At 39.9% G+C, this 27,626-nt stretch overlaps 1 protein-coding gene across 6 annotated transcripts in view; it reads left to right on the forward strand.

Moving 5' to 3' along the window:
- The first annotated feature begins 2,348 nt into the window (after positions 1-2,348).
- TNRC6A (trinucleotide repeat containing adaptor 6A) overlaps positions 2,349-27,626 on the forward strand; it is a 96,340-nt gene continuing 71,062 nt past the window's right edge. For 2 of the 6 annotated variants that reach the window (XM_043914538.1, XM_043914539.1), the window contains exons 1-3: positions 2,352-2,781; positions 3,168-3,215; positions 26,488-26,575. In XM_043914538.1, the coding sequence (XP_043770473.1) occupies positions 2,777-2,781; positions 3,168-3,215; positions 26,488-26,575 (141 nt within the window). In that variant the 5' untranslated portion in view covers positions 2,352-2,776. Of the gene's footprint in view, positions 2,782-3,167; positions 3,216-26,487; positions 26,576-27,626 lie in introns of all 6 variants that reach the window. The other 4 variants (XR_006343093.1, XM_043914541.1, XM_043914540.1 and 1 more) reach the window with 4 other exon arrangements.

Below are 27,626 nucleotides of genomic sequence, written 5' to 3' on the forward strand. Positions count from 1 at the left end.
ATTGCATCTTCTCAGCTTCCCTGGAGCTGGGAATTAGTTCCAGGGTTTCTCAAACTTGGGTGCTATTGGTATTTTGGTTCACATACCCTCCTCTTAGGGGGAGGGGGTTGAATCTCCTGTGCAGGGTTGAATGTTTCACAGAAACCCTGGCCTTTACCAGTAGTATCTGGTTGATACTAGATACTCAGACACTGTGATACTCAGAAACTGGAAATTTTAAATCTTTGTGTGAGGGTTGGGGAGCAGATTGCCCCAGTTGAGAATCAATGACTTATTCAAACCTGAAAATGAAAGTCACTCAGGCATGTCTGACTCTTTTTGACCCCATGGACTCTACAGTCCATGGAATTCTCCAGATCAGAATACTGACCTTTTCCTTCTCCAGGGGATCTACCCAACTCAGGGAATCAAACCCAGGTCTCCTACATTGCAGGCGGATTCTTTACCAACTGAGCTATCAGAGAAGTCCTATTCAAACCTAAGAAAGTCTAATTAAAAAAAAAAAATCAGCTAATCTTAACAGCTGTTTTCATTGCCTTATGCTCTTATGGAAAATTATCATAAACTTGGTATGAAAGCATACTGTTCTATATATACATGTTCTAATTTTTTAATTCCTAAAGAAATACTGTAATATAATTTTTAATATTTTCAGTAGAAAGAACAATAAAAGAAAACCAAACCAAATATACACATGGATGAATCAAACTTAGCGATGATGGCAAGAAAAGGAAAGTCAGTAAGATTTATTCGGTGCCCCCTACATTTCACATTGAGATTCCCCAGTGGCTCAATGGTAAAGAATCTACTTGTAATGCAGGCGACTCGGGAGATTTGGGTTCAATCCCTGAATGGGGAAGATCCCTTTGAGGAGGAAATGGCAACCCACTCCAGTATTCTTGCCTGGGAAATCCCACCGACAGAGGAGCCTAGAGGGCTACAATCCAAGGGGTCACACAACAGTCAGATACGACTTAGCATCTAAACAACAACATTTTACATTTTGTAAGAGATTAAAAAAAATTTTTTTTGACAAGCTCATTGTATAAAAATGGAGAAAAAGATATATTGACAAGAAAATTTAAAACTTCATGATATCATCAGTTACATTTTGGTACATATGCTTTAGGACTTTCTGTGCATTCATTCATTCTCTTATTCATTAACTTATTACACATCTAGGGCTTCCCAGGTGGCGCTAGTGGTAAAGAATCCCCGTGTCAATGCAGGGTAGGAAAGAGGCATGGTTCCATCCCTGGGTTGAGAAGATCCCCTGGAGAAGGAAATGGTAACCTGCTCCAGTATTCTTGCCTGGAGAATCCCATGGACAGCGGAACCTGGCAGGCTCCAGTCTATGGGGTCGCTGAGTTGGACACGACTGAGGCGATTTAGCACACATTACACATCTCCCTGAGAGAGGACAGGAACTGGAAAGTCAAGGGAGCTTTGTTTTTTGTTTTTTTTTTAAATGGGAGACACTTAGGCATGTTTTAAAGGCAGTGAAAGGATCAAAGTCAGTCGAAAGAGGAACATGAGATGATAGGTATAGTGAGGTTTCTGAGAAGGAATGGATTTCAAGCACAGAGTTAGAGTCATCTTTAGGGGAGGAAAAAAAACATTGTGAGAGGATTGAAAGAATACACACATATGCACACGTATGTATCTGACTGTATCTACCTGTAAGTATGTATCTTGTATCTACAGGTAGGTATATATATATATTTTATCTATACGTATGTATCTTTATCTACATGTTTTCACCATGTGAGCTACTGAGGAACTTGCTTTTTCACTTATTCTATTGTAACCATTTCCCCTCCTGCTGTTACGCTTCCTTACCATCATTTTTAACAGTATCCTAACACATGCAGTAGTTCAGTCTTTAAAGCCACCTCGTAATGTTGGACATTTTCGCCGTCACAATTTTTCACTACCATCAACGCCGGACTTAGTATCACGATGGTGTCATATTTGTAGCTACCCAGGATTATTTTTTGAACAGAAGTTCACGCAAGAGGAATTGCTGAGTCAAATGGTCAGCCTAACTCGAGGGATAAAAGTCGCTTTTAAACGTCAGTCATCCTCGGGTATGCAATCTTTACCTGAGAAGGAAACAGAGAAGCAGAGAGGTTAAATAATTGGCCCAAGGTCAAAAATCATTGCTAGTGGCGGATTTCAAAAGCCGCGCGGGCTCATCATGCTGCGGCAGGGATGGAATTTGCGGTTTAGGCGATTCTTTCTTTTTTTTTTTTTTTGGTGTGTTTCTGTGGGGGAGGGGCCGGGCAGTAGGGAAGGAAACTTGTGTCGCAGCAAAGAAGGAGGAGGAGGAGAAGGGGAGGGAACTCATGTCAGAATCCGAGCCGACTGCGCCGAGAAAGGGTAGGCTCGGGATTCGGTGGGCCCCCAAGCCGCTGTGCGGGGCACCTCCGAGGCTGTGACCGGCTTCAGGAAGGTCCGGCCCGCGGCCGCGCAGGGCCAGGGCGGTTGCCAAGGGTCTGCCTAGTTTGCTGGTCTAGTTGCTAGGGCCTCCATCTTGAGGCCGGTGGCTGCGACACCCCCGGAAGGGGTTGCCGAGTGGGGCATTCACTTCCGGTCTGGGGCCTGCGGCGGCGGCGGCGGCGGTGGCGGCGACGGCGGCGGCGGCGGCGGCGGCAGCGGGTCGGTGTAGAAAATGGCGCTGGTGCAGCGGCTCGGGCCTCTCCCCGCGGCGCTACGGAGGGCTTGAGGCTCGCGAGCCTCACTCGCCGCGCCCCACTTGCCTGTGCACTTTACACACATGAGGTGAGCGGGGCGGGGGCCTCCCTTCGGGCGGGAGGAGCCTCGGGCGCTGCCGCAGGGCCCGCGATCGCGGGCGGCGGCGGCGGCGGCGCCGGGCGTCCCCGAGACCTCGGGCCTCCGCCAAGGGGGCGCCGGCTGCGCCGCTGCGGAGGCCGGACGGGAGGCCCGGAGGGGCCGCGCTGTGCCGCTGGGGCCCGGCTGGGGGCTGCGGCTGGCCCGCGCCGCCTGACCGCAGTCGGGGCTGCAGCCCCGCAGCTTTGTGAGCCCCCCCGGGCTCCCTTCCCCCCTCCCCATCCGTCCCCGGCGCGAGCCTCTGCGGCGGCAGCTCCGTTTTCACGCGCATCTCTCTCTCTCTCTTTCTCTCCCCCCCTTTTTCTTTTCCGTTTTAGAGAATTGGAAGCTAAAGCTACCAAAGACGTAGAAAGGAATCTTAGCAGGTAAGATGGGCGCGCTTTCCGCCTCTCACCCCATTTCATTAATCGTGTATTTCCACCCTGGCTCGCCCTTGCTGGGTTTAGAAGTTCTCCCGTGTCATTTTCTTCCGCACGCAGGGAGCAGACACGGAGAAGAGGCTGGAGGGAATACTGGATGGAGGAATTGCGGGGAGATGCGTAATTACGCGTGTTTTCCTTTCTTGGGCTGGGGCGGGGGGGGTGGTAAAAAACAGCGAAAAGCAATTCTTGTAAACTTAGTTAAAGCATTCTCACCCATTTAGAATTTAATTAGGGGACTTGTGCATTAATTACTATTGTAAATGGTTGCAGGCATTGTGTGACTCATGATTGAGGCGGCCCTTATGGCGGGCTGTCAAACTGTTTTGGCTTCCCCGTTATTACTTTGTAACTCAAATTGTTGCCTTTATAAAAAGATACTATGTCTTCGCTTCCCCCCCCCCCCCCAACACATTGTAGTCAGGCGGATTCTGTTGCACTGGAAACAGTTTTGCCCTTGAACTTTACCGAGCATAGACTGCGTTTTGTTTTCTTTTGAAATACATTTATATCTACGTTCGGTGTGTGCTCCTTTTATCAGGTGGTAAAATAATTAAAAATCTGTCCCCAGTAAGTGGTTCTCACTCCTCTTGGACCTGAGTGCTTTTGCACTGGTAACTTAAATCATCACCACAAAGCGTTTTTTTTGTTTTTTAAACGATGCCCCTGTGAAAATGTCGAGCTTTATTGAGCTGTAATTGCTTAAGCATCAAGGCATTTAACTCTTTTTCACATTCATATTCTGGTCTTACAGTCTTTTCCTTTCTTTTTCGCCGTTTTTTTTTGCATCATATTGGGACACTGAGAGAAACTTCTAGATTAACCTAATCAGTGAGCAGCTTTTACTTGAACGAAATAAAATAAAAATTGTCTGTCTCAGGTCTTAATGTAGTTTGTGCTTGGTGATTGTAAGTTTTGTGTTTGTATTGAGGTCTTAACAGTCACAATTCAAATCATCTGAATGTTTTTTCAGCATGTAGAATCATTTTAAATTGCTGGTCTTTGGGGTTATATAGATATTAATTTGTTAAACTGGTCATTAAAGAATCTGTTCAGTCGGTGAAGGATAGTCGTCATTGACTTAGCAAAGAAGAGATATTCTGTTATTCAAAATAATTACAATCATTTAAAGGAAGTTAAGCCTGACGTCGCTGACTAAACAACTGGATATTTAAGTTTTGTTGTTAAAAGCTATTGACATTAAGATATGAAACCATTAAATAAAACAGGTTGAGTTTTTAAGATACACTTTCAGAAAGGAGCTTGGAGTGTCAGTCTATTTCTCTTTCTATTTTTGCTTTGTCAGGTAACTATCAGTATAATTCCTGTGGAGGTTTTCTGGAACGTAATTAAAAATTGTCTCTACCACAGGTATAATTTCTGTATGCTATTACAGTTGGATAGAACTTGGAGTCTGTATCACCTATGTATCAGAGTTTGAATCCCAGCTTTGTCACTTAACAATATGACCTTGACTCTAGGCAAATCACTTAGCCTCTCTTCCTAATCTGTAAAGCGAGAGGTTTGGGCCTGCCAGTTGCCAAGGTCTGTTAGGCCCCTTGGGTTTTATAAAAAGGAGTCAAGTGTTGTCCCTGGCCACAGACTCCATGTAGATTATAGGAGGAAGGCTGTAATGGGCACATGAATAACTAACACCCGGTAAATGATGCAAGGGTCAAAAGAAGATAACATTCCATCATAAATTCAAAGATCTTTAATTGGTTAGAAGGCATGAAAAGGAAAAACAAATATAAAGGATGTTATAGGCCAGTGTATACCAAGGTCCCTGTGCGAGGGGAACATTTCCTAAAGGTTAAAAGTTTTCTGAGGAGGGAGAGAGAAGATTAGGTGGGCAAATGCTTCCTTTCAACTCCATCCTTAGCACTGTGCTGCTTTTTTTCCAAATAAGGAGAGTATATTTTTCTTTACCCATTTGTGCCTCCCCAGGAAGGCATTATCCCACATTCAGTGAGTAAACATTTCTTGCCCATCTTATATTCCGTATGCAAGACTAGGCACTAGGGAAGCAAGAATGGCAGTAGCTGAACTTAGCGGATGTTTTCTGTCTGCCTGGCATACTTGGAAGATCTTACATCGACTCATCTGATCCTGAAACTCTGAGGTAGGTGCTTTCAGGATCTCCGTCTCTGTTTTACAGGTGAAGACTTTGATGCACAGAGAGGTTAAGTAACTCCCAGGAGGCCACACCACTGGTAACTGCAGGAGATGTTACTCTTTGGACTGTACTGTGTTGCCTCACAAGAGGCATGGTTCTTCACCTCCAAAAAAAGTGAAAGTATGTTTGGGGAGGCAGAACCCACATATACAGGCAGCACTCCTAGATAAGAATTTCTCATCCTGGGCACTGCGGACCTCTTTTTTTGGCTGTGCCACGAGGCATGTGGGATCCTAGTTCCCTGACCAGGGATCAGACCCGTGCCGCCTGCACTGGAAGCTCGGAGTCTTAACCAGTAGACCCACTGTTGACATTTTGACCAGATCATTTGTTGTTGTGAAGTCTGCCCCGTGTATTATGGGATGTGCAGCAGCATCGGCCAGGAGTACTCACTCAGGTGTGACAAAAAACGTCTTAAGACATCGCCAGAGGTCCCCTCAGGGGTGAAATCACCCCCGTTGTTCTAGATCTTCATGTTTCCTGAGTATAACCAAACGTGGATTTTTAACATTAAATCCGTAAGTGTTCAATATCTTTTGTAATACCGTGGGACTCCACATTCCCACTGTGTAGACCCCCTGTTTGGAAGCTCTTCCAGTCTCTGAATGAATGGCAGACGTTTTGCTGCCATTTTCCGTTTCCTCTGCTCAGCTGCAAGCCCTGGAGACGGTGTGCCAGGTAGCCAGAGCCAGTTAAATAAAATTGGCACAGTGGATAAGTTTGGTTGCCCGCATGAGGTCAACTCTCTTTTCTTAATTTACTGTCGGCCATTAAAATTGTCACTTTTTGTCAGTATCCTGGCATTCAAAAGACAGAACTGTAATGTCTAGATACGGGAGATCACAACTGGAACTAAATTTTAAAGAATGGAATCCGTTTTAAAAGGCAGAGAAAAAGGCAGTGTAGGAACAACAGCAGAAATAAAGGTACGAACCCCAGAAACTATAGAGAATTGTGAAATAGCAGTAAGTAGTTCAGTTGGATTGGTGTGCAAGGGTGGAGGCAGGGGTAGAGTTTCTTGAATATCCGGTGGAGGATATTTTGCATAAATCTTACATTGTGGGAAGCTATGAAGCTTTTAGGTCGGGTGGTGATAGGATAGAAAAATGATAACTAGTGATATGGGCAAGAGGTGAGGACGACCTTAATAAAGTGTAGTAGAAAAGCAGGAGTGTGATTACTCAAGATGTTGAATCTGGGGTTTGGCACCTACTTACTGGGATTAATTGTGAGAGGAGTCTTGGGACTTCCCTGGCCATCCAGTGGTTAGGAATCTGCCATCAAGTGCAGGAGACTTGGGATCAACCCCTGGTTGGGGAACTAAGAGCCTACATGCTTTGGGACAGCTAAGACCATGGGCAGCAGCTACTGAGCCTTCGAGCTCTAGAACCTGTGCACCACAGCGAAGACGTGATGCAGCTAAATTTTTATTTATTTATTTATTTTTAATTAAAAAATATTTTTTTAAATTTAATTTTTAAAAAATTTAATTTAAAAAAATCCACTAAATAGACAGGGGTTTCCATTTTGGGTAAAGGGAAGATTGACCCAGCCTCTGAACAAAATAAGTGAGAACAGACATCGAGGTTTGGGGGAAAAAGATGATAAATTACAGTTTATGGTTGTAAAAAAAAATCCCTTCTAATTCAATGTGTCTGACTTAAAAAATATACATGTGTGTATATTTTATATAAAGTAAATTTATATATAAATTATGTAATATATATAAGTACATAAAGTAAATTATATATATATACACACACATATATATAGGAAGCCAAAATGATAGAATCATTGTGTATTTAGATCTAGACCATAACACCAGCCAATATTTGGATCCCTTCATTTTACAAGTGAGAAAGCTGTGGTCAAGGTTATAGTCTCTAACAAGTGACAAATCTGGGATTCAAACAGACCTTTTGACTCTAGGGTACCTTCAGGCTAGGCAGTATTTTATATTGCACAATAGGAAAAAAGGTAACTTTGGTTTTTTCTTTCTATTCTGAAAATAGAATAATTACCCCAATAGACTATTTTGGGACCATTTTGCTAATTTAATGTAGTGTGTGTTGTCTAAAGTAGAAGTTACATGCTTTATGGCATGCTGATTTTTTTTCTCCCCTAAAACCAACCATTAAATGCCATCACATGAGAGAAGTTAAGGATGCTGCATACTATATAATGTAGCATCTAAACTGGAATGTTTTTATCTGAGACACCTTTACCTGGGACGTGCTAACTAAGAAAAGACTAGAGAAAGCAGCTGTGAACTCCCTAGATAAGGTGCTCTTGGAATTCACCCAATTTATTTGGGGAGAGAAGCTTCTGATTGTGTTCAGTGTTTGTGTTGCTCTCCTGCAATGTGCTTTGTAGGCCAGCAATTTCATATTGATAGGTTTCTTTCTAGCTTTATTTGGAAGCTGTGTGGTACATCAGTTGGTAGAATAAATGAATTATAAAAGGTAAGCTTAATTTTAAAGTGTGTAACAACCCTCTATGGAAATTTTAAATATAAACATTAAAAAATCTGAGTACCATCCTGTAATCTCTTGTGAATTTTGGTGTCTGAAATAAATCAGTGAGTGTAAGTTACCATCCTTTACAGCTCCGTTTCATGACAATCTCAAAAGTATTGTCCACAATTGGAAAGACTTAAATAAATATGACTGTATATATTCTGGTCAGGTTAACTTATGATTTCTCTCTCAAAATCAAGAAAATGTCCTTCCATTTAAAAAATTATAAAAATCATCCTAATCTTAATTAAAAGCAGGGAGAAGAGTGCAGTGAACACTTGTATCTCCACCTAGGTTTACCAGTTTTGCCACATTTGTTTTATCATGCCCTGTCACCCCTAAAGAAAGAACAAGGGCATTCTGCGTTACAGCTATCAAATAGATCACAGTTGGAGAAGTTTAGCTTTGTTACAGTACTATTTGGTTCATATTCAGATTTTTCCAGTTGTCCTAATAATGTCTTTTAAAATGTATTTTCTTCTTTTTTCTCAGCTCCTTAATCCAGGGTTGCATTTAGTTGTCTTCATTTCCTTCCATGAGGAGCAGCTCCTTATCCATTTCTTCCCCATTCATGACATTGACATTTTGGAATAGTCCGGACTAGCTGTTTTTGCGGACTTCGGTTTGGATCTGTGCTGTGGTTTCTGTATGATCAGATTCAGGTTAAGCCTTTTTGGCAGCAGTGTCATGTAGATGCCGTGTTTGTTGTGGGTACATCACATCAGGTGCCCTCCTCCACCACTTGGAAGGAAATTAACTGAAACTTTACCCAGTACTTTTACCTTTACACTAACTCAATGTTTTGTTTTTGTTTTTTTCATTTTAGGATGTGCCAAACAATTAGTTGAAGCTGAGGTATAATTTTAAATAGTTGAGGTTACAATAATTACAAGTCTTTTTTAAATTGGCCAACTGTAATGATTGTAGCTTTTTTGAAAGGTTATTCTGAAGATAACTCTTTTATTGTTAGACATAAAAGTTGTGTGTTTTTGGCTTTTCACCTGTAATAAACTGATAACCCTAGTAAGAAAATGAAACATTGGGCTGGGCTTGTGATATGCTTTCTTCAAAAGAATGCCCCCATTGAAATTAGAGTGGCATTGTGCCACTGGAACAGTTTCTCATCCTGAATTCCGCAGGGACCACAGATGGTATGAAATAGTTCAAAAAACTGAATGTATGCTTAAAAAAAAAAATCCTTAGACTGCTTCAAAGATTTGTGGCTCCCCAAATATTAAGAAACATTGTGTCATAGGGAGTATGATAGAGGAGCTGAATAATGTGAATAAAGAGATTTTTAAGATTTAAAAAAGAGAAAGTAACATTTGATTAAGGCATGGTTTCTCTAAAAAATACAAAAAAACCCTCAAAGAGCAACAATGTGAAAAAAAGAGTTGACCCTCAGGGAGTTGTTTCCAAAACCCCCAGCCCAGCCCATTCCAAAATCCAAAGATGCTCAAATTCCTCACATAAAATAGCATAGTATTTGCATATAATTTACACACTTTCTCCCTTACATTTAAATCATCTTTAGGTTACTTATAATATTTTATTCAATGTAAATACTGTGTAAGTAGTTGTAAATACAGTGTTAATGCTATGTGAACATTTGCCCATGTATAGCAATTCAGGTTTTGCATTTCAGAACTTTCTGGAATTTTTTTTGATCCTTGGTTGATTGAATCTGAATTTGGAACTTGGGCTTTCGAGGGCCAACGATATAGTTTAAATGTCCTGTCAAGGTGGTCTTATTTTTAAAATGAATTGCATACTCTGTGTGAGCTGATTATGAAGCAGAAATCTGTGTTTCTACTCTTTTAACAGGGAAAAAGCATTTTGAATTTTGGTGTGTTGTGTGACCATGACTCAGCTGACTTCCCGTTTCAAATGGAATGTTTAAAACAGATTGAAACTTGGTTAAGGAATTTTATACTTTGAACCTTACAAGATATTTTCTGCAAACAGCAATTGATTAGACTTTGTATAATAACAAACACGATGAAACCAAGTCACTTGTTTTGCTGTTCTTACTAGTAATTTTGAGTCAGCCAGCATTGATTGAACGGCTTGCTGCAGTGATACTGAATATCTTTTACAATTTTGATAGCTGTGTTTTGTTGACTTTGGTCTCTTTTTTCTCTTACTCTTTTGGAGTATCCCCATAAAACACTAGGACATAGTGCTGTGTGGTGTGAAATATGCACTAATTTTAAATGTGTTTTAAGCATTACTTCACCGTGTTAGGAGCTTCCCTGGTGGCTCAGATGGTAAAGAATCTGCCTGCAGTGCAGGAGACCCAGGTTTGATCCCTGGGTCGGGAAGATCCCCTGGAGAAGGGAATGGCAACCCACTGCAGTATTCTTGTCTGGAGAATCCCATGAACAGAGGAGCCCAGTGGGCTACAGTCTGTGGGGGTCACAAAGAGTCAGACACAACTGAGCAAATCTCTTATTTGTTGCTGTGTTAATTGACCGTGCAAGGGTGTCAGAGAAATGTGTTTTACTTAATATTCTACCTGTGAGTCCCTAGATGATGTGAGGTATATAAATGAGAATCTCACTGAAAAGATAGAAGGGAATGTAAAATGTGCCTTCTCTACATTGCTGCAAGTTAATCATGCTCAAGCTGCGGTTCTCAGCCTGTCACTTAGTACTTCTTAGAAACCGCCGCCGCCTCCCTAGTGACTCTGGAATTGAAGCCTAAACTCTTGTCTGTGCTAAGCTTATCTGTTTAGCTTTATCCCTTCTACCTCTTGCTCTGTCCTCGGCTCGTCGTCCTCTGAATGTCGTCTTCAGTTTCTCCCTCAAAATTTTTTTTCTAACACTTTTCACATAGCATAAAGTTCACCCTTTTAAAGTGTATGATTCAGTGGTTTAGTTTATTTGCAGAACTGTGCAATCATCACAGCTACCTAATTCCAGAACATTTTTTATACCCCCTCCCCCCGCCCCTCAAAAAATAACCCATGCTTACTATTGATCACTCCCCCTTCACGCCACGTCCAGCCTCTGGCAAACCACTAGTCTATACTTTGTATGGTTTTGCCTATTCTGGACGTTTTGTATAAATGGAATCATAATATGTAACCTTTTGTCTTGCTTGTTTCACTAAGCATGTTTTTATAGTTCATACATGTTGTGGCATGTATTAGTACTCCATTCTTTTTATGGGAAAAAAACAATCCATTGTGTAGCTATACCACATTGGGTTTATCCATGCATTCATTAGTTGGTGGGCATTAAGGTTGCTTTCACTTTGGGGCTATGATGAATATAATGCTGTGACCATTCATTTACAAGTGTTTGTGTGGATGTATGTTTTCAGTTCTCTTGGGTATGTACCTTGGGGTGGAATTTTGAGGCATATGGTAATTCTATGTTTTAACTTTCTGAGGAACCACCAAGCTTTTCCAAAGCAGTTGCACCCATTTTCCATTTCCACCAGCAGTGTATTTCATTTTCTCCGTATCCTCACCAATGTGAGTGGTATCTCATTGTGATTTTGATTTGCATTTCCGTAATGACTGATAACGCTGCACATGTTTTCATATGCTTACTGACCATTTGTGTATTTGACTTGGAGAAATGTCTGTTCAAATCCTGTGCCCATTTAAAATTTGGTTATATTTTATTGTTGAGTTGTCAAGAGTTCTTTGTATGCTCTAGATGCAAGTCGTTTGTTGGATTAATGATTTACAGATATTTTCTCCCATTCTGTGGGTTGCCTTTTCACGTTCTTGATGTCCTCTGAAGCCCAGACATTTAAAATTTTGGCACAGCCAATTTGCTGTCTTAAACTTTTTAAAAAAACTTATTTATCTCTAATTGGAGGATAATTGCTTTATAATATTGTGTTGCTTTCTGCCATACATCAAGATGAGTCACAGCCATAGGTGCACACGTGCCCCCTCTGTCTTGAACCTGCCTGCGCCATCCCAGCCCTTGAGGTCGTCACGGAGCACTGGTTTGAGGTCCCTGTGTCAGACAGCAGATTGCTGCTGGCTCTCTGTCTGCATGTGGGAATGTGTATGTTTCCATGGCACTGTCAGATTGTCTCCGCCTCTCCTTCCCCCGCTGTGTCCACAAGCCTGTTCTCTCTGTCTGTATCTCCATTGCTGCCTTGCAAATAGGTTCATCAGTGTCATCTTTCTAGATTCCATTTGTGTGCATTAACACATGATATGTCTTTCTGTTTCTGACTTCATTCTTTTTTAATAGGCTTTAGGTTCATCCACCTCATTAGAACTGACTCTAATCCATTCCTTTTTATAGCTGAGTAGTATTCCATTGCATATATGTACTATAGCTTCTTTATCCATTCACCTGTTGATGGACATCTAGGTTGCTTCCATGTCCCAGCTGTTGTAAATAGTGCTGCCATGAACACTGGGGTACGTGTGTCATTTTCAGTTGTAGTGTTCTCAGGATGTATGGTAGAAAAGGAAATGGAGACTCACTCCAGTATTCTTGCCCAGCAATTTCCATGGACAGAGGAGCCTGGCGGGCTGTAGTTCATGGTGTCGCAAAGAGTCGGACACGACTGGGCAACAAATACACACACAGGGTAGATGTCCAGTAGTGGGATTGTTGAGTCAGGCTGGTTTTAATCCTAGTTTTTTTTTTAAAGAATCTCCATGTTCTCCATAGTTGCTGTATCAGCTTACATTTTCACCCACAGTGTAAAAGGGTTCCATTTTCTTTACACCCTCTCCAGCATTTATTGTTTGTAGATTTTTTGATGTTTGCTGTTCTGACAGGTGTGAGGTGATACCTCATTGTAGTTTTGATTTGCATTTCTCTAGTAATAAGCGATATCGAGCATTTTTTCTTGTGTTTGCTAGCCATCTGTATGTCTTTGGAAAAATGTCTGTTTAGGTTTTCTCCCTCTTTTTGATTGGGTTGTTTGTTTTTCTGGTATTGAGCTGCATGAGCTGCGTGCAAATTTTGGAGATTAGTCCTTTGTGAGTTGTTTCATTTGCTATTATTTCTGAAACATTTTTGAGTGCACATCTCAGTGAAGTTAAGCGCATTCACGATACTGCCCCACTGCCCCTGCCGTTCGCCTCCATGACTTCATCCTGTGGATCAGATGCTGCACCTGTCAAACAATAACTCCCCGTTCTCTCCTCCCCGCCACCCTGGGAACCACCATTCTTTCTGTCTCAATGAGTTTGTTCTAGGTAACTCATGTGCACGGAACCATGGTGTTTGTCCTGTTGTGACCGACTTATTTCACTTAGCAGAATATTCTCAAGGTTCATACATGTTGTATCATGTCATGCAATTGATTTTTGTATGTTGATTCTATATCCTGCAGCTGTGGTGAACTAATTTATATAATTTCCTTTCCATTCTTACTGCCTTTTATTTCTTTTTCTTTTTTTAATTGGAGGATAATTGCTTTACAGTGTTGTGGTGGTCTCTGCCGTACAGCAACTCAAATTAGTCATAATTTTATACATTTATATATATTCCCTTCCTTTTGAGCCTCCTCCACTTATTTTTCTTGCCTTATTTTCCTAACTAGAACGTATAGTAAAATGTTGAATAGGAATGGTAAAAGTGAACATCCTTGTCTTGTTTCATCTTAGAGAAAAAGCATTCAGTCTTAATCATTAAGTACAATGTGAACTGTGGACTTTCTGTAGATAGCCTTTATCAGATTAATGAAGTTCCCTTCTATTCCTGGTGTGAACATTTTTGTCTTGTCTTGAAAGGGTGTTGGATTTTGTCAAATGCTTTTCTGTATCTATTGAGATCATGTTGTTTTATCGTTTGTTCTGTTAATGTTATATTACATTGATTTTCTTTCTTTCTTTTTTTTTTTTAAATCCAGCTAAGTTTCTCTGGCATGTGGGATCTTCCTGGGTAAGAGATCGAACTTGAGTGTCTTGGCATTGTCAGGCAGATTCTTTACCACTGAGCCACTGGAGAAGCCCCTACATTGATTTTCATATGTTAAACCAGTTTTGCATTCCTGGGATAAATCTCACTTGGGCATAGCATATAGTTCCCATTATATGTTGCTAAATTCGATTTATTAGTCTTCTGTTGAGGATTTTTGAGTTTCTGGTCTCAAGGATTGTTGATCTATAGTTTTCTTTTGTGACATCTTTTTGGTACCTGGTGTGGTCTGGTCTGAAATCGGGAGTCTTGAGCTATTTGCTTTGGCACCTGCCTCATTCTGAATTGTGCATTAATAATTGTTTCTATATATCCAGTTCCATCTTTCCTTTTTCATTTGTTTCCCGTTTTTAAAAACATTACTTTTGATTGCACTGAGTCTTGGTTGCTACACTCAAGATTTCTCTAATGGAGCTGTGTGGGCTTCTCTTGTTATTTGGGCTTCTCTCTTTGCAGAGCATGGGCTCTGGAGTACGGGCTCAGTAGTTGTAGCCCATGGGCTTATTTGCTTCAAGGCATGTGGGATCTTCACACACCAGGGCTTTAACCTGTGTCCCCTGCATTAGCAGGCGGATTCGTAACTTTTGGACCACTGGGGAAGTTACTTTTCCAGTTTTATTAAGGTACGATTGACAAAGTCAGTTCCATTTTCTTTTCTCAGTGCATATTGTGTGTGTGTGTGTGTGTGTGTGTGTGTGTGTGTGTGTTATTGAGATATGATTGATGTCTGACTTTGTGCAAGTTTAATATGTACAGCTTGCTGGTTGGAAATATTTATATACATGTTGACCCTTGAAAAACGTGGGTTTGAGCTGTATGGTCCCGCTTATCTGTGAATTTTTTTTTCTTCACTAAATACATACTGTCGTATTACATGGTCTGTGGTTGGTTGAATCTGTTGATGTGAAACTGTAGGTTTGAAGGGCCAACTGTAAAGTTTTGTGCAGCTTTTCGACTGCATAGGGTCTGTGCCTGTAATCCCCGCCTTCTTCAGGGGTCTGCTGTATTCCAGTAGGATTACCACAGAAGTATTAGCTGGCACCTCTCTCAGGTCACGTAATTATCGTTTCTTTTTTGTGCTGAGAACATCTAAAACCCAGTCTCTCAGCAACTTTGAAACATACAACACAGTATCATTGGCAGTAATCACCATTCTGTGCATTAGATTTCCAGAACTTATTCCCCTTAGTTGCAAATTTATTATTCCCTTTAGTTGGAAGTCCTGTTTAACAACATCTCAATTTTCCTATTCCTTGGTCACTAGTAACCACAAGTTTGGTTTTTTTTAGAGTCCACATGTAAGTGATAGTCATACAGTATTTGTCTTTCTCTAATTTTACTTAGCATAATGCCCTTAAGGTTCATATCCATGTTGTTGCAAATGGCAGAAGTCTTTCTCAAGGCTGAATGATATTCCTTTGTATGTATATACAACATCTTCATTCATTGATGGACTTAGGTGGTTTCTCTGTCTTGGTTATTGTGAATAATGCTGCAATAAACATAGGAATGCAGGTACCTTTTTGATACCCTGTTTTCGTTTCTCCTGAATATAAATCCCAGAAGTGAGATTGCTGGATCATTATTAGTTGTATTTTTAATTTTTTGAGGAACGTCCATACTGTTTTCCTTAGTGGCTGCACCAATTTACATCCCCACCAACAGTGCTCAAGGGTTCCCCTTCTCTCCGTGTCCTTGCCAACACTTGTTACCGCTTACCTTCTTGAAGATAACCATTCTAGGAGGTGTGCCGTTTCCATTTTCTACTGTATGCTCTCTTTTCTTTGGTCACAATCTTCTTTGTATACTAACATTAACTTAGTGCAGTGTTTTGTACCTAGTCTCTGGGAGCTGATGTTTAGTATACACTTAGGTGCATCTCTTAAGCGCTTCCTCTGCATTACTTAATTTAATCTTCACAAGACACTTCTGAGGGAGGTACAGTTTAAGACCTCTTATAAAGGAGATGGAGGCTTTAGCGAAATTAAACAAGTTGGCTTATAGTAGTGGAGTTGAGATTTAAACCCACTTCTCTTTTAGGTTCAGAGCCAGAGCTCTTAACCACATGCTGTGCTGCCCGGGAAATGTTTGCTTGAATAGATTGGATTTAAACTGGTCCTTAAAGAAGTAGAAGGTCGGTAGAAGAAAGAGTGGGAAGAGTGCATGTGTGGTGGTGGATGGGTTTATAGTGTTAGTAAAAGGCAGGGAAGCAGGAATTGGTATTTAATTGGAGTACCTGGTGCTGGGGGAGTACAGTGCAAGTAGAACTGGTTTTTGTTCCCAGAGCAGTAATTAGTTCTATTTGGAAGAGTGAGATTGACATCTGAAATAATTAGAAAAAGAGCATTGTTTAATTAGAGGTCAAGAGTGAGTTTTGTATGAGTTGGAAAGAATTATGAAGGAACTAGTAATTAAGTTAAGCCTCAAAAGAGGAGTGGATTCAGGAGAGTTGTTTAGCAAACCAGATTTTGGATTGGATTTTACCATTGTTTTGTGCTGTAACACTTGTAATCCTTTACTAGTATTACTTTATTGCTCAGATTATGGGGCCAATAGAACCCCCTTTTAAGCTCAGCTTCCTACTTTTTTAGGCATTCCAAACTATGTATCATCTGGATCTTCATGGCTACCTCATCGTATCCTATTTTACTCTTCATTCTTGAAAGGAAGATATGCTGGCTTTGAACTGTGCTTTATAGTTCAAAATCAAATGCTATATAGAAATATACTTCCCCACATATTTCTGTCACGAATAGGTATTTTTATTAGTTTCTCTGTGTGTGTGCTTCTAGAATTCCTTTGTGCAGATACAAGCACATGGGGAAATGTATCTCTTCCCCACTTTGAACATGGAAGGTAGCATACTGAACCCTTTTTTCCCAGTTAACTGTGTACCTTCCAGACCCTTTTCATGTCGCAACATGGAGATCTCATCTGTTTTACAGCAGCATATTTTTCCATTTTGTGGTTATGTCAATATTATTTAATGACTCCAGCATTTGCAGGTATGAACTGCCTGTACCTGTAAACAAGCTTCTCTCGTGTTACCTCATTGATTATTACCTTCCCTGGTACTTTTGTTCCCTAACCCCTTTTCTATTTCCAAATAAGTACTGGTCTTCCTTATGTTGGGCTTCCCTAGTGGCTCAGATGGTAAATAATCTGCCTGTAATGTAGGAAACCTCGGTTCGTTCCCCGGGTTAGGAAGATCCCCTAGAGAAGGGAGTGGCTATCCACTCCAGTATTATTGCCTGGAGGATTTCATGGACGGAGGAGCCTGGTGGGCTGCCGTCAGTGGGATCACAAGAGTCGAACACGACCGGGTGACTAACACTTCCCTTATTTTTAAAAACAAAAAACTTCATTTCTGCCTTGTATTTTTCATATCAAGGCTGCATTTTTGAAAATATGATCACTCTTAACCTCTTTTGCAACATTCAGTTTCTGTCTCTACTGTCTGGTGAAATTACAGCTTTGTAGGTTACCAGCAACTTCCTCTTGTGTGGTACTAGGCTGGCTTTGGTGATTAATTTGGATGTAGGAGGACAGAAGGAGGGGAAAAGGAAAGGCTGATGGGCAGATAGGGAAAGGCTGGGAGAAAACAGTAAGGGAAAAACAGAGTAAGGGAAAAAGTAGGTGAACATTTTTTGCAGGAGATGTGAAATTATTTTCATAACTAATTTGTAACATACAGTTGGCTTCTGTGTGAAGATGACCTGCCTTACAGTGATTTGTGACTGATAGGCTAGTTGAGTGCCATGGAAAGTTACCCTCTATTTTCTCTTATTTCCCTTGTGACTCAGCTGGTAAAGAGTCAGCCTGCAATGCGGGAGACCTGGGTTTGATCCCTGGGTTGGGAAGATCCCCTGAAGAAGGGAAAGGCTACCCACTCCAGTATTCTGACCTGGAGAATTCCATGTACTGTATATCCATGGGGTTGCAGAATCGGGACGTGACTGAGTGACTTTCACTTTTTATCACTTCTCTATTATCATTTCTAATAGCAGAGCTTCTATTTAGAAATTTTTGCTTTCTACTATCTGGAGTTGTCATTAGCCTGTCTCTCTTTTGTCAGATCTTACTGATATTGTCAACTGTTTCAATCTCTTGTGATTACCTTGGATTTCTTCTTTGCTTTTCATTTCCACTTGCCCCCATCAGGGTTCGGGACACTGCACTTCCACGTGGATTACTGCCACAGTCTTCTCACCCTGTCTGCAGGTTTGTGTCCTGCTTCTACCCAGCGCTTTTTCTCCCTTTTTCTGTCCCAGTCAGCACTGGCTCCGGATACTGCCTCGCTGGTAGGTCTCCGTACTTCGCTGTGTCCATGCCGTTTTGTGCTGCTTGCCTGAAAAAGCCCCTGTCTGTCTCTGTAGAAATCCTGACTCTTTTCTAAGTCCCAGATCAACTTCTTACTTCTCCCTGAAGCTTTCCTTAGCTGTAACAGCTCATACGCATGTCTTGTTTTCCTAAACTTGCTTATAGCCTCTACCAGAAATTTCACGATTTCTTGTTTCCATATTTCAGGCGTGTTCATTTGTTGTTGCTACAAAATTATAGTTTAAAACAATGAATTCTACTAGAGTTCTCCTAGTACAAAGCAGACTGCTTGACTTATAGGAATCCCCAAGCACATCCTGACTGATTTATTGATTAAACATTGTGTGGGTTGTTATTAAATAATTTTGGATGCAGTGAGTCAGATCATCCAGGTACCTTGAGGGTCTGCTTCTTTGCTATGCTGTGGATATGCACTTTTTAAAATGGGATTTTCTTTTTTATTTTCTAACAAATGATATACACTGAACTGGACCTTGACCTTTTTTTTCAACTCAGCAGTGTGTCTTAGAGATCTTTTCTTATAAAGCCATGTTTGTCGGGGGGTCCCCAATGTCACCTTCAGTTTTAAGAATTCACTAGGAAGGCTCACAGGATTCAGCATATAGTCATTCTCATGGCTGTGAATCACAAGAACGAAAGTATAAAAAACAAAATCCGTAAAGGGAAAAGGCACGATGGTCAAAATCTGGAGGAGCTAGGAGCCGGCTTCCAAGATTTCTGTCCCTGTGATGTCACACAGAATGTGCTTAATTTCTCTAGCATCAAATTATGACAACATGTCTTAAGTGTCTACCAGGAAAGCTCATTAGAAATTCAGTGCAGAGGGGTTTTGTTTGTTTGTTTGTTTGTTTTTCAGGGGCTAATTGTGTAGTTACCATGTACAGCCAGCCCCTAAAAAAAGTCCATGGGGTTGCAAAGAGTCAGACACGACTGATGACTGAGCAACAATACTGCACAACAATGTAGGTACCTTCTGCCTAATATGTACCAAAATTCCCAACCGCCAAAAACAAAGTAGGCTTTTGGCAAACCTATGTTGCTTGTATGTTAATTTGGGATTGGTGGGAACCTCCCTGAAATCTAAGTACCTTGACCCCAGTCAGGGGCCAGTCTTGCAGTCCTTTCTCAGCATCGTGGTCTCAACCTGCTATGCTAATAAGAACTTTTTCCTGCACACCATGGAAATCTGTACCTCCCCTCCTTTAAAAACAAACTAATTAGTGTGTAATATTTCATGGTGTGAGTATATTATGGTTTAACTTTGCCCTGTTGATTGGTTTTTAGTCTATTATTTTGCAGTATCTATTTTTGTACACTTTCTTTTGTAGAGGCTTCGATTGAAATTGATTAGTGACGTTTAAAACTTAACTGTTAACAGATACCTCCAAGTTGTTCATCAGAGGTCCTTGCTAGTTCATGTCCAACAGCAGTTTACAGGAGTGTCCTTTAGAAGTGATTGCTTTGAATGATATTCATGTTGGGAATAAAGGGAAAGCTGACAAGGAAGAATCAGGAAGAGCAGGTCCAGGAAGGGCCTTCTGGATCCCAGACTTGCTGCCATTAAGGTCACTTGTCTTGCCCTTTGTCTTCCCAAGATTTTTGGTTCACAGGTTCATCTCCTTTTATCTGTCTCTAATCTCGCACCTTGCTGCCTTACTCATTTGAGTGGAGACTTGTTATTGTTTTTGTCTTTTATTATGGAAATTTTCAAACATACACAGAAATAGAACAGAATAAAGAGCTTTCTGTACCCATTACCCAGTTTCCGCAGTTGTCAACATTTTGTCAATCTTGTTTCATTTTTTACTCTTTTCCTGTTTTTGGGAGGATGGAGTGCAGCCTAGAGTAGTGAAAGCAAATCCTAGACATGGTGGTTTTAAAAGCGTTCGTTTTTGGTGCTAATTTGCAAAAATAGTGCATGTTTACCATAATATTTTAAATAGGGGTTTTCTTTTTAAAAAACTTAACAGTTCCTGTAAATAGTTGGTTCAGTTGTGAGGTTCCTCTGATGTTCCTAGTTCAGGAGGGTATACAAAAAGAGACAACTTTTAACAAATATGAGCTAACACTGTTCACAGTTTTACAAATTGCTTTTTTTCATTTAACAATGTTAGGGACATTCCTTCAAATCAACAAACAGGTCAACTTATTTTCAGTGCAATGTGCTATGCTATTATTTCTTTACTGGTGGACATTTCAGTTTTCCGCTCATATGCATATGGCCTTGTGTACTAGTGCTTTATTACTGTAAGAAACATTCTGAAGCATGGGATGGCTGGTTAGATTATGTGTAACTTTATTTGTTTATTGGCTGCACCCCATGGCATGGAGGATCATTCTTCCCCAACTGGGGATTGAACCGTGCCTCCTGCAGTGAAAGCTCGAATTCTTAACCACTGGAAGGACCATTGGGGAAGTCCCAGATTATGTGTAACTCTAATTATTAAAACTGTTACCACAATACTCTGCAAAAGGTTATAGTAATTTCTGCCATTAATATAAGAGAGAACCTCTTAATTTTTCATTTTTGCCAGCACTAAATATTATTACCCCTGATCATTTTTACCAATGAAATTAGTATAGTTTTTTTGCCTTTATTAGAAAGAAAACCCAGCAATTTATTTTGGAAAAAAGTATTGAGTTGGCTTTATACTAGGAAACGCAAAGCTTGGTTCAATACTAGAAGATCCATCAACAGAGTTAATCATATCAGTGATCAAAAGTAAGAAATTCTATAACCATTTCAGTGGTGACAGGAAAGAATTTTAACAGAATATAGCATGCACTCATGACTGGATCTCCCAGCAAACCAGAAACAGAGAACAGCCTTTTACTGTTTAAATATTGAAATTTAATGTTAATACTGGAAAACTTTTAATATTTAAGTTTTTGAATACTTACTCACATGGCTGAGAAACTTAAATTGAATGAAAAGGTTTATACGTTGAGCTCTCCCTTCCCCCACATGCCTAGTTCCTTCTGCCCCCTCCCCCAGTTACTGTTAGTGTCTTAGGTGTTCTTTTAGAGTCATTTTATACACATACAGGCGAATATGAATACATAGCCTCTCTTGTACTGTCAGGCACCTTGAATTTTTCATGAGTTTTTTTTTTTTTTGACAAGCATTATTGCTCACTTCTGAAAGCTTTTTAGCTACCTTCATGTTTCTCTCTCTTAAAAAAAAAAAAACTTGAACTCCTCAACCATGGACCTTTTAGCTCTTCACTAGTTGTTTATCCCACATTGCCCTCCCACAAACATTCACAAAATAAAAAATACTAGAATTGCTGTCCTAAGTATCACCAGTGCTTGGTCCCCTCTTGTTAAAACCAGTGGCTGTTCAGTCTTTGTCATTGACTCTCTTGCTGTTCTTACTCCTGATTATACTTGCATGGTGTTTGGAACTCCAGTACTTTGAATTTCCTGTAGTATGGGGTTGGCCAGAAACTTCATTCAGTTTCCTATACAGTGATTCTAGTAGTTCTTAGTTGTCTTTAACTTCATTGGAAACAGTTTTGTAAGAGTCTGTTATGACAGCTGTCCTATCAGTGTGCATTTAAAAAAAGAAAGACTTACCAACATTGGCGAGTTTTGTGTAGCCATTTTAATATTGAAGATGGAAGAAAAAATGCAGTGCTTTTAGCATATGATAGTTTATTATTTCAAGAAAGGTAAAAAACTGAAATGCGAAAAAGATTTGTGCGGTGCATGGAGAAGGTGCTGTGATTGATCTAATGTATCAAGAGTGGTCTGTAAAGTTTCTCATGCTGGAAATTTGTCACTGGATGCTGCTCCACCCTGCAGTACTGGTTGAAGTTGATAGTGATCAAATCAAGACATTGAGAACAATCAATGCTATGCCATATGGGAGATAACCAGTGTACTCAAAATATCCAAATCAAGCGTCGAAAATCATTCACACCACCTTGACTGTGTTAATCACTTAGCTGTTTGGATTCTACACAAGTTAAGCGGAAAAAAAACCTTGACCGTGTTTCTGCGTGCAGTTCTCTACTTAGACGCAATGAAAATGTCCTGTTTTTAAAAGAAATTGTGGTGGGCGATGAAAAGTGGATACTGTACAATAATGTGGAATGAAGAGATCATTGGGTAAGCAAAATGAAACACCACCAGCCACACCAAAGGCTGGTCTTCATCCAGAGAAGGTGATTTGTTTATGGTGGGATTGGAAAGGAGTTCTCTATTATGAGCTCCTTTCGGAAAACCAAGCAATTAATTCCAACAGGTGCTGCTCCCAGTTGTTGTTTTAGCCATTGAGTCATGTCTCTCTCGCAACTTCATGGATGGTTGCCCGCCAGGTTCCTCTGTCCTGTCCATGGGATCGTCCAGGCAAGAAAACTGGAGCTGGTTGTCATTTCCTTCAGGGAATCTTTCCAACCCAGAGATCGAACCTGCATCTCCTGCACTGGCAGGCAGATTTTTTGTGTCTGAGCCACCAGGGAAGCCTAACTGCTCCCAGTTAGACTAACTGAAAGGAGCTTTTGACAAAAAGTGTGCAGAATTAGTCAACAGAAAACTCATAATCTTCCATTAGGGTAACACAAGACCACATGTTTCTTTGATTACCAGGTACAACTTGGCTGGAAAGTTCTGACTCATCCGCCATATTCACCAGACATTGCATCTTCAGGTTCCTTTTATTTTGGTTTTTGCAAAATTCTCTTTATGAAAAAATTTTCACTTCCCTGGAAGACTGTAAAAGGCACCTGGAACAGTTCTTTGCTCAAAAAGAAGAAAAGTTTTGGGAAGATGGGATTATGAAGTTGCCTTGAAAAATGGCAGAAAGTAGTGGAACAAAATGGTAAATACACTGGTCAGTAAAATTCTTGGTGAAACGAAAAATGTGTCTTTTACTTAAAAACTGACGGAACTTTTTGGCCAACCCAATACATTCTTTTTCAAGTGTTCTTAAAAAAGGTGGAGGGAAATAAAAGAATTGTGTATGCACACAGTCTGAAGAAGTGAGAAGATCTCTCACTTAACCCATTTAAAAGAAAAGGTTTTATTCTCTGTCGCTTCTGAAAAGAGAGTTGGTCCTTGACTTTGAGAAGTATTAGGGTGTAGGGGAAAGCGAAGACCATGGCTTTGAGAACCTAGATTGGAATCCTGACTCCACTCCATACTAGCTGTATGACCTTGGACAAGTCCCTTAACCTTTCTGAGCTTCGGTTTCTTCATCTATAGGAGGGCAATCTGTCCCTAACATTTTAAAAAAGTGACAAATGGGAAAATATCCATAATGTGCCCAGCACAGTCACTGTAATGTTCTAATGACTCAGGTTTGTTCTCATTTCTAGACCCAGAACTTGCATTTTGAGATGTCCTGCTGCTAACTTTTAAGGGGAGAATGATTTTGCTACCTAGACTGTTCTCTTTGTGGAGCTCATATCAAATATGATGGACAATGTAGACCTATCAAATCCATCAACTCTTAACTCCTTTTGATAAATAAGGTGAACGATAGACTCATATGTTGAATGAATTTCTGTTAGCATTTAAATTCTGGAAGTCAGTCTTTGGGCACAGGTGGTGGTGGGCGTGTGTGTGTGTGTGTGTGTATTTTTTCCAGTTGCCTTTCTGAAGGAGATGTGGGGAAAGTAGGGTTTGTTGTAATGACAGTTTTGAAGAGAGCTTTTGTTTCTCTTATGCTTTGGGTGTCTGCTGATACTGTAATAGTCTCATGAGGGAAAATGGTGCATCTCTTAAGTACTAAAGAGGTCATTTTTGGTCAGCAAGACACTTGTTAATGTCGTCAGAAGGTCTTCAAAATGAAGTTTGAGACTGATGAAAAAAATTCTAGGTAAATAGTAAAGGAACATCCTATAGAGTAAAATTACAGAACAAGGACTTGTCTACAATTCACAGGCAAACACAAAGAGCAAATGCTAACGATTCCTGATGTTTCTGCATAAGTGACCCTAAATATCTTAAAAGTTGAATGAATACAGTCTTTCACTGAGAATTGGTGAGAGGGTTCCTAACTAGGCATTTGAGTGCTTACTCAAATGTGTTAAGAAAGCATTCTTCACTGAAACCTGATAAAAAGGTGATGAAACTGATGCACATGGTAATTTATCCCGTTTCTTCTTAGTGCTGAAAGAGTTTGAAGTCTGTAGAGCTAGTAAACAGCTGTGGTTGAATAACATGACAATGATGTAATTTATTTGCCTTTGTTTACTAAAATGCTTTTTTCCCTCTTATGCTATAGCTGTCTCAGGCCTTGACTTCTAGGATTATAGTGTGCAAGCTTGTTCGCTTTCACTGCCTCCCTGACCCAGAATGCTAGCGAGTGAATCATGGTTACACTTGGCTTGATCAGCCACAAGGCAGTGCTACTTTGAACAAAATGGAATGAAAGACAGCAACAGTTATCACCCTCCTCTCCCAGCTTCTGATTTTAGCAGCTGTAAACTTAGCTTTACTAGATTATCATCAGTTTTACATAATGTCACTCTTCGTTTTTCACCGTCTCCCTACAGCTCCTCAATTTCATCCGTCAACAGAGCCAGCTTAAGTTTGGGTAATCTCAGTGTGAGTGTACCTGTAGCAGCCCTTCTAGTTTCTTATGTATTTGTCTGTGTTTTCTCATTACATCTTCTACTGCATCCCCACTGCCATATGCATTCCAGCCTTAATGAATTATTTTACAGTTTTCCAAGTGTCTAGTTCCTGTTTCTTGAACCATCTCTGCCTGGTATTGATAATGACCCCTCTGGAAATCTTCCTCAAGGGCAGAATTAGGTACTTTTCCTTTGTGTGTTGATTTTCTTCAGATGTCTTGTGATTTTTGGTTGTCCATTGATATCACGAATGAAGATTTAGATTCTAGTAATTAACGTAGGTAACGAGTCTGTTTCCTCCAATTTTGTGTAGATTTCATTACCCAGTAGCCCCCTACATTGAAAGGGCTGGAGGAGTGTTAATGGGGAGCCCCGTGTGTACGAAGGGTGTTGACTGTTGGGCTTTACTTCAGTGGGGTTTTTTTTTTTTTGGCTATAGGCTGAATTTAAATGCATTTGCTACCTGCGGCCATGTAGCCATCTGGGAATGCAAACTGGATGGCAGTTCTTGAATAGTTGGGGCCTTTCTATTCCTTACGCAGTCTTTACTCCGTGCCTATTTGTGCTGAGCCAGCTCTAATCTTGGAGCCTCTCTGGAGCTGCACCACCAGCCATTTATGTGTTTAAACACATTCTCTGTGTTTATTCTTAGGTTGTAGCTTCCTTTGCTCTTGTTCATTCATCAGCTGTGAATAGATTTAGTACCTTTTCCCCTATCATTTTGGTGAGTGAGAGCAGAAAGGAGGAGACAAACACATTTGCCCATTCATCTTGAAATCCTGAGCCGAAAGTTCTATTGCCAAACTTGAACATTTCTGATTTTAAGAACTGAAACAAACTTATATTAGTGCAATATGGATTATTTCCCAAGTGTTGATAGAATAGTTTTGAATGTTTATAGGATATGAAGTTAGTATAATGCTAAAATACAAGTCATCTTTTTATGAATAAGTTGTGTTCTAAAAAAAGGTATGAAAACAGAAAGCGACTCACAGACTTACAACTTATGGTTGCCAGAGGGGAAGGGATGGTTAGAAGTTTGGGAAAGTCATGCACACATTGCTGTATTCAAAATAGGTAACGAACAAGGACCTACTGTATAGCACACGGAACTCTGCTCAAGGTTATGCGGCAGGCTGGATGGTGGAGGGGAGTTTGGGGGAGGATGGATGTGTGTATATATATGGCTGAGTCCCTTCACTGTTCACCTGAGACTATCACAACATTGTTAACTGGCTCTACCCCAGTAGAAAATAAAAAGTTGAAAGTTTGGGGGAAAAATAAGTATCAAGTTTTTAGAGCAAGGAAAGCTGAAAATACGCCAGATACTGGTCTGGAGAGGGTTGGGTGGAGGGGTGGTTCCAGGCATTGCCATGAGCTACTGAAACAAGATAACTCTGCTCATGAGATGTTGTTTACATTCTAGAATTGGAGGGAGTTGTTTGTCTGCCAATGTAAAATTTGCTAACTTTAAGTTATCTTCCTTATTATAACATTAAAGCTCTACTGCTTGTGACTTACTAAAGAAAAGTACTGTTCAGTGGCTGTATACTTAGATTGAGGTTTTAAGTTGTGTTTTATATTAATGAATGATAAACTAATAATTTGCCATATCTTCTAGTAAGAGTGAATATGAATCTATATGCAACATTACTGTTATTCATTCATTTTGGGAAAGTTAATTGCAACTGTGTGGTTCAGGGATTTAGTGCAAGAAGAAGAACAGTTGATGGAAGAAAAGAAAAAGAAAAAAGACGACAAGAAAAAGAAGGAAGCTGCTCAAAAGAAGGTAGTATATGTATAAACTAATTACTTATATTAAGCAGTTTGAACATAGATTTAAAAAGAAATTACTCTTATTGGATTACTTAAAGCATTTGATTTAATGTTTTAACTTCAGTGGTGTTTCATTTTAATATTTAATGTCTTTGAATATTCATAAACATTAATGTGTATACAATTTAATGCATAGTTATTTGATCTTGCCAATAATTTTTTTAAAAGGTAAGTCCTTTCATAGGTCTTTTTTTCAATTAGGGGTTCCTAGGTTTTCATAATACTTAACATCATTTTATAGTGAGAAGAGCATGGAATTTGTAGCTTTCTAGAGAGGAGTTGAAGTCTGGCTGTCACACATAGCATACAGAAGGGTGTAACCTTCAACTTTATTTAGCCTCTCTGGCCTTAGTTTCCTTATGTTTTGTAAAATGAGAGTTGAATTAAATAAGATAATGTAATACGTACACATAATAGGAAATAATAATGGAAGTAGTAATAAATATAATAGGAAATAGTCTCAGTTTTCTTTTCCCTGTTTATTTAGTACCTAGGCTCTTTTTTTTTTTTTAATTTGAAGGTTTTGTTAGGGTATATATGTATTTTTTTTATACTTTAAAGTTTATTTTTAATTATATTGATTTTATATACAGTAGAATTTTCACTTCTTGGGGTACAGTTCTGTGAGTTATGAAGCATGCTTAGAATCATATCATAACCACTGTCACAAGAAACATAAGGTTCATTACCTAAAAAAAAAGTTTCTCATGGTATCCTGCTGTAATCAAAGGATATTTAAAAATAAGCCTAAGGCATAAATGCTGCAAAAAATCTTTAGCCAGTACATTAATCAAAAATTATAACCAAAGCAACACGAATTGCAGAAAAATAAAAAATGTCTGTAAAGATTTTTACAGATTAATAGTGGAGGCTGACGACAGTTAACTGAGAAGTGCACTCATCTCCTACTATATTGTTTCAGGGACTTAAAAATGTTCTTAAAGACCCAATGAAGATACTATTCCATTTCTGTATTCTAATGAAAACTTATGACTTTAATTTTT

Source organism: Cervus elaphus, chromosome 10, assembly GCF_910594005.1.
Source record: "Cervus elaphus chromosome 10, mCerEla1.1, whole genome shotgun sequence".
NCBI lineage: Eukaryota > Metazoa > Chordata > Mammalia > Artiodactyla > Cervidae > Cervus > Cervus elaphus.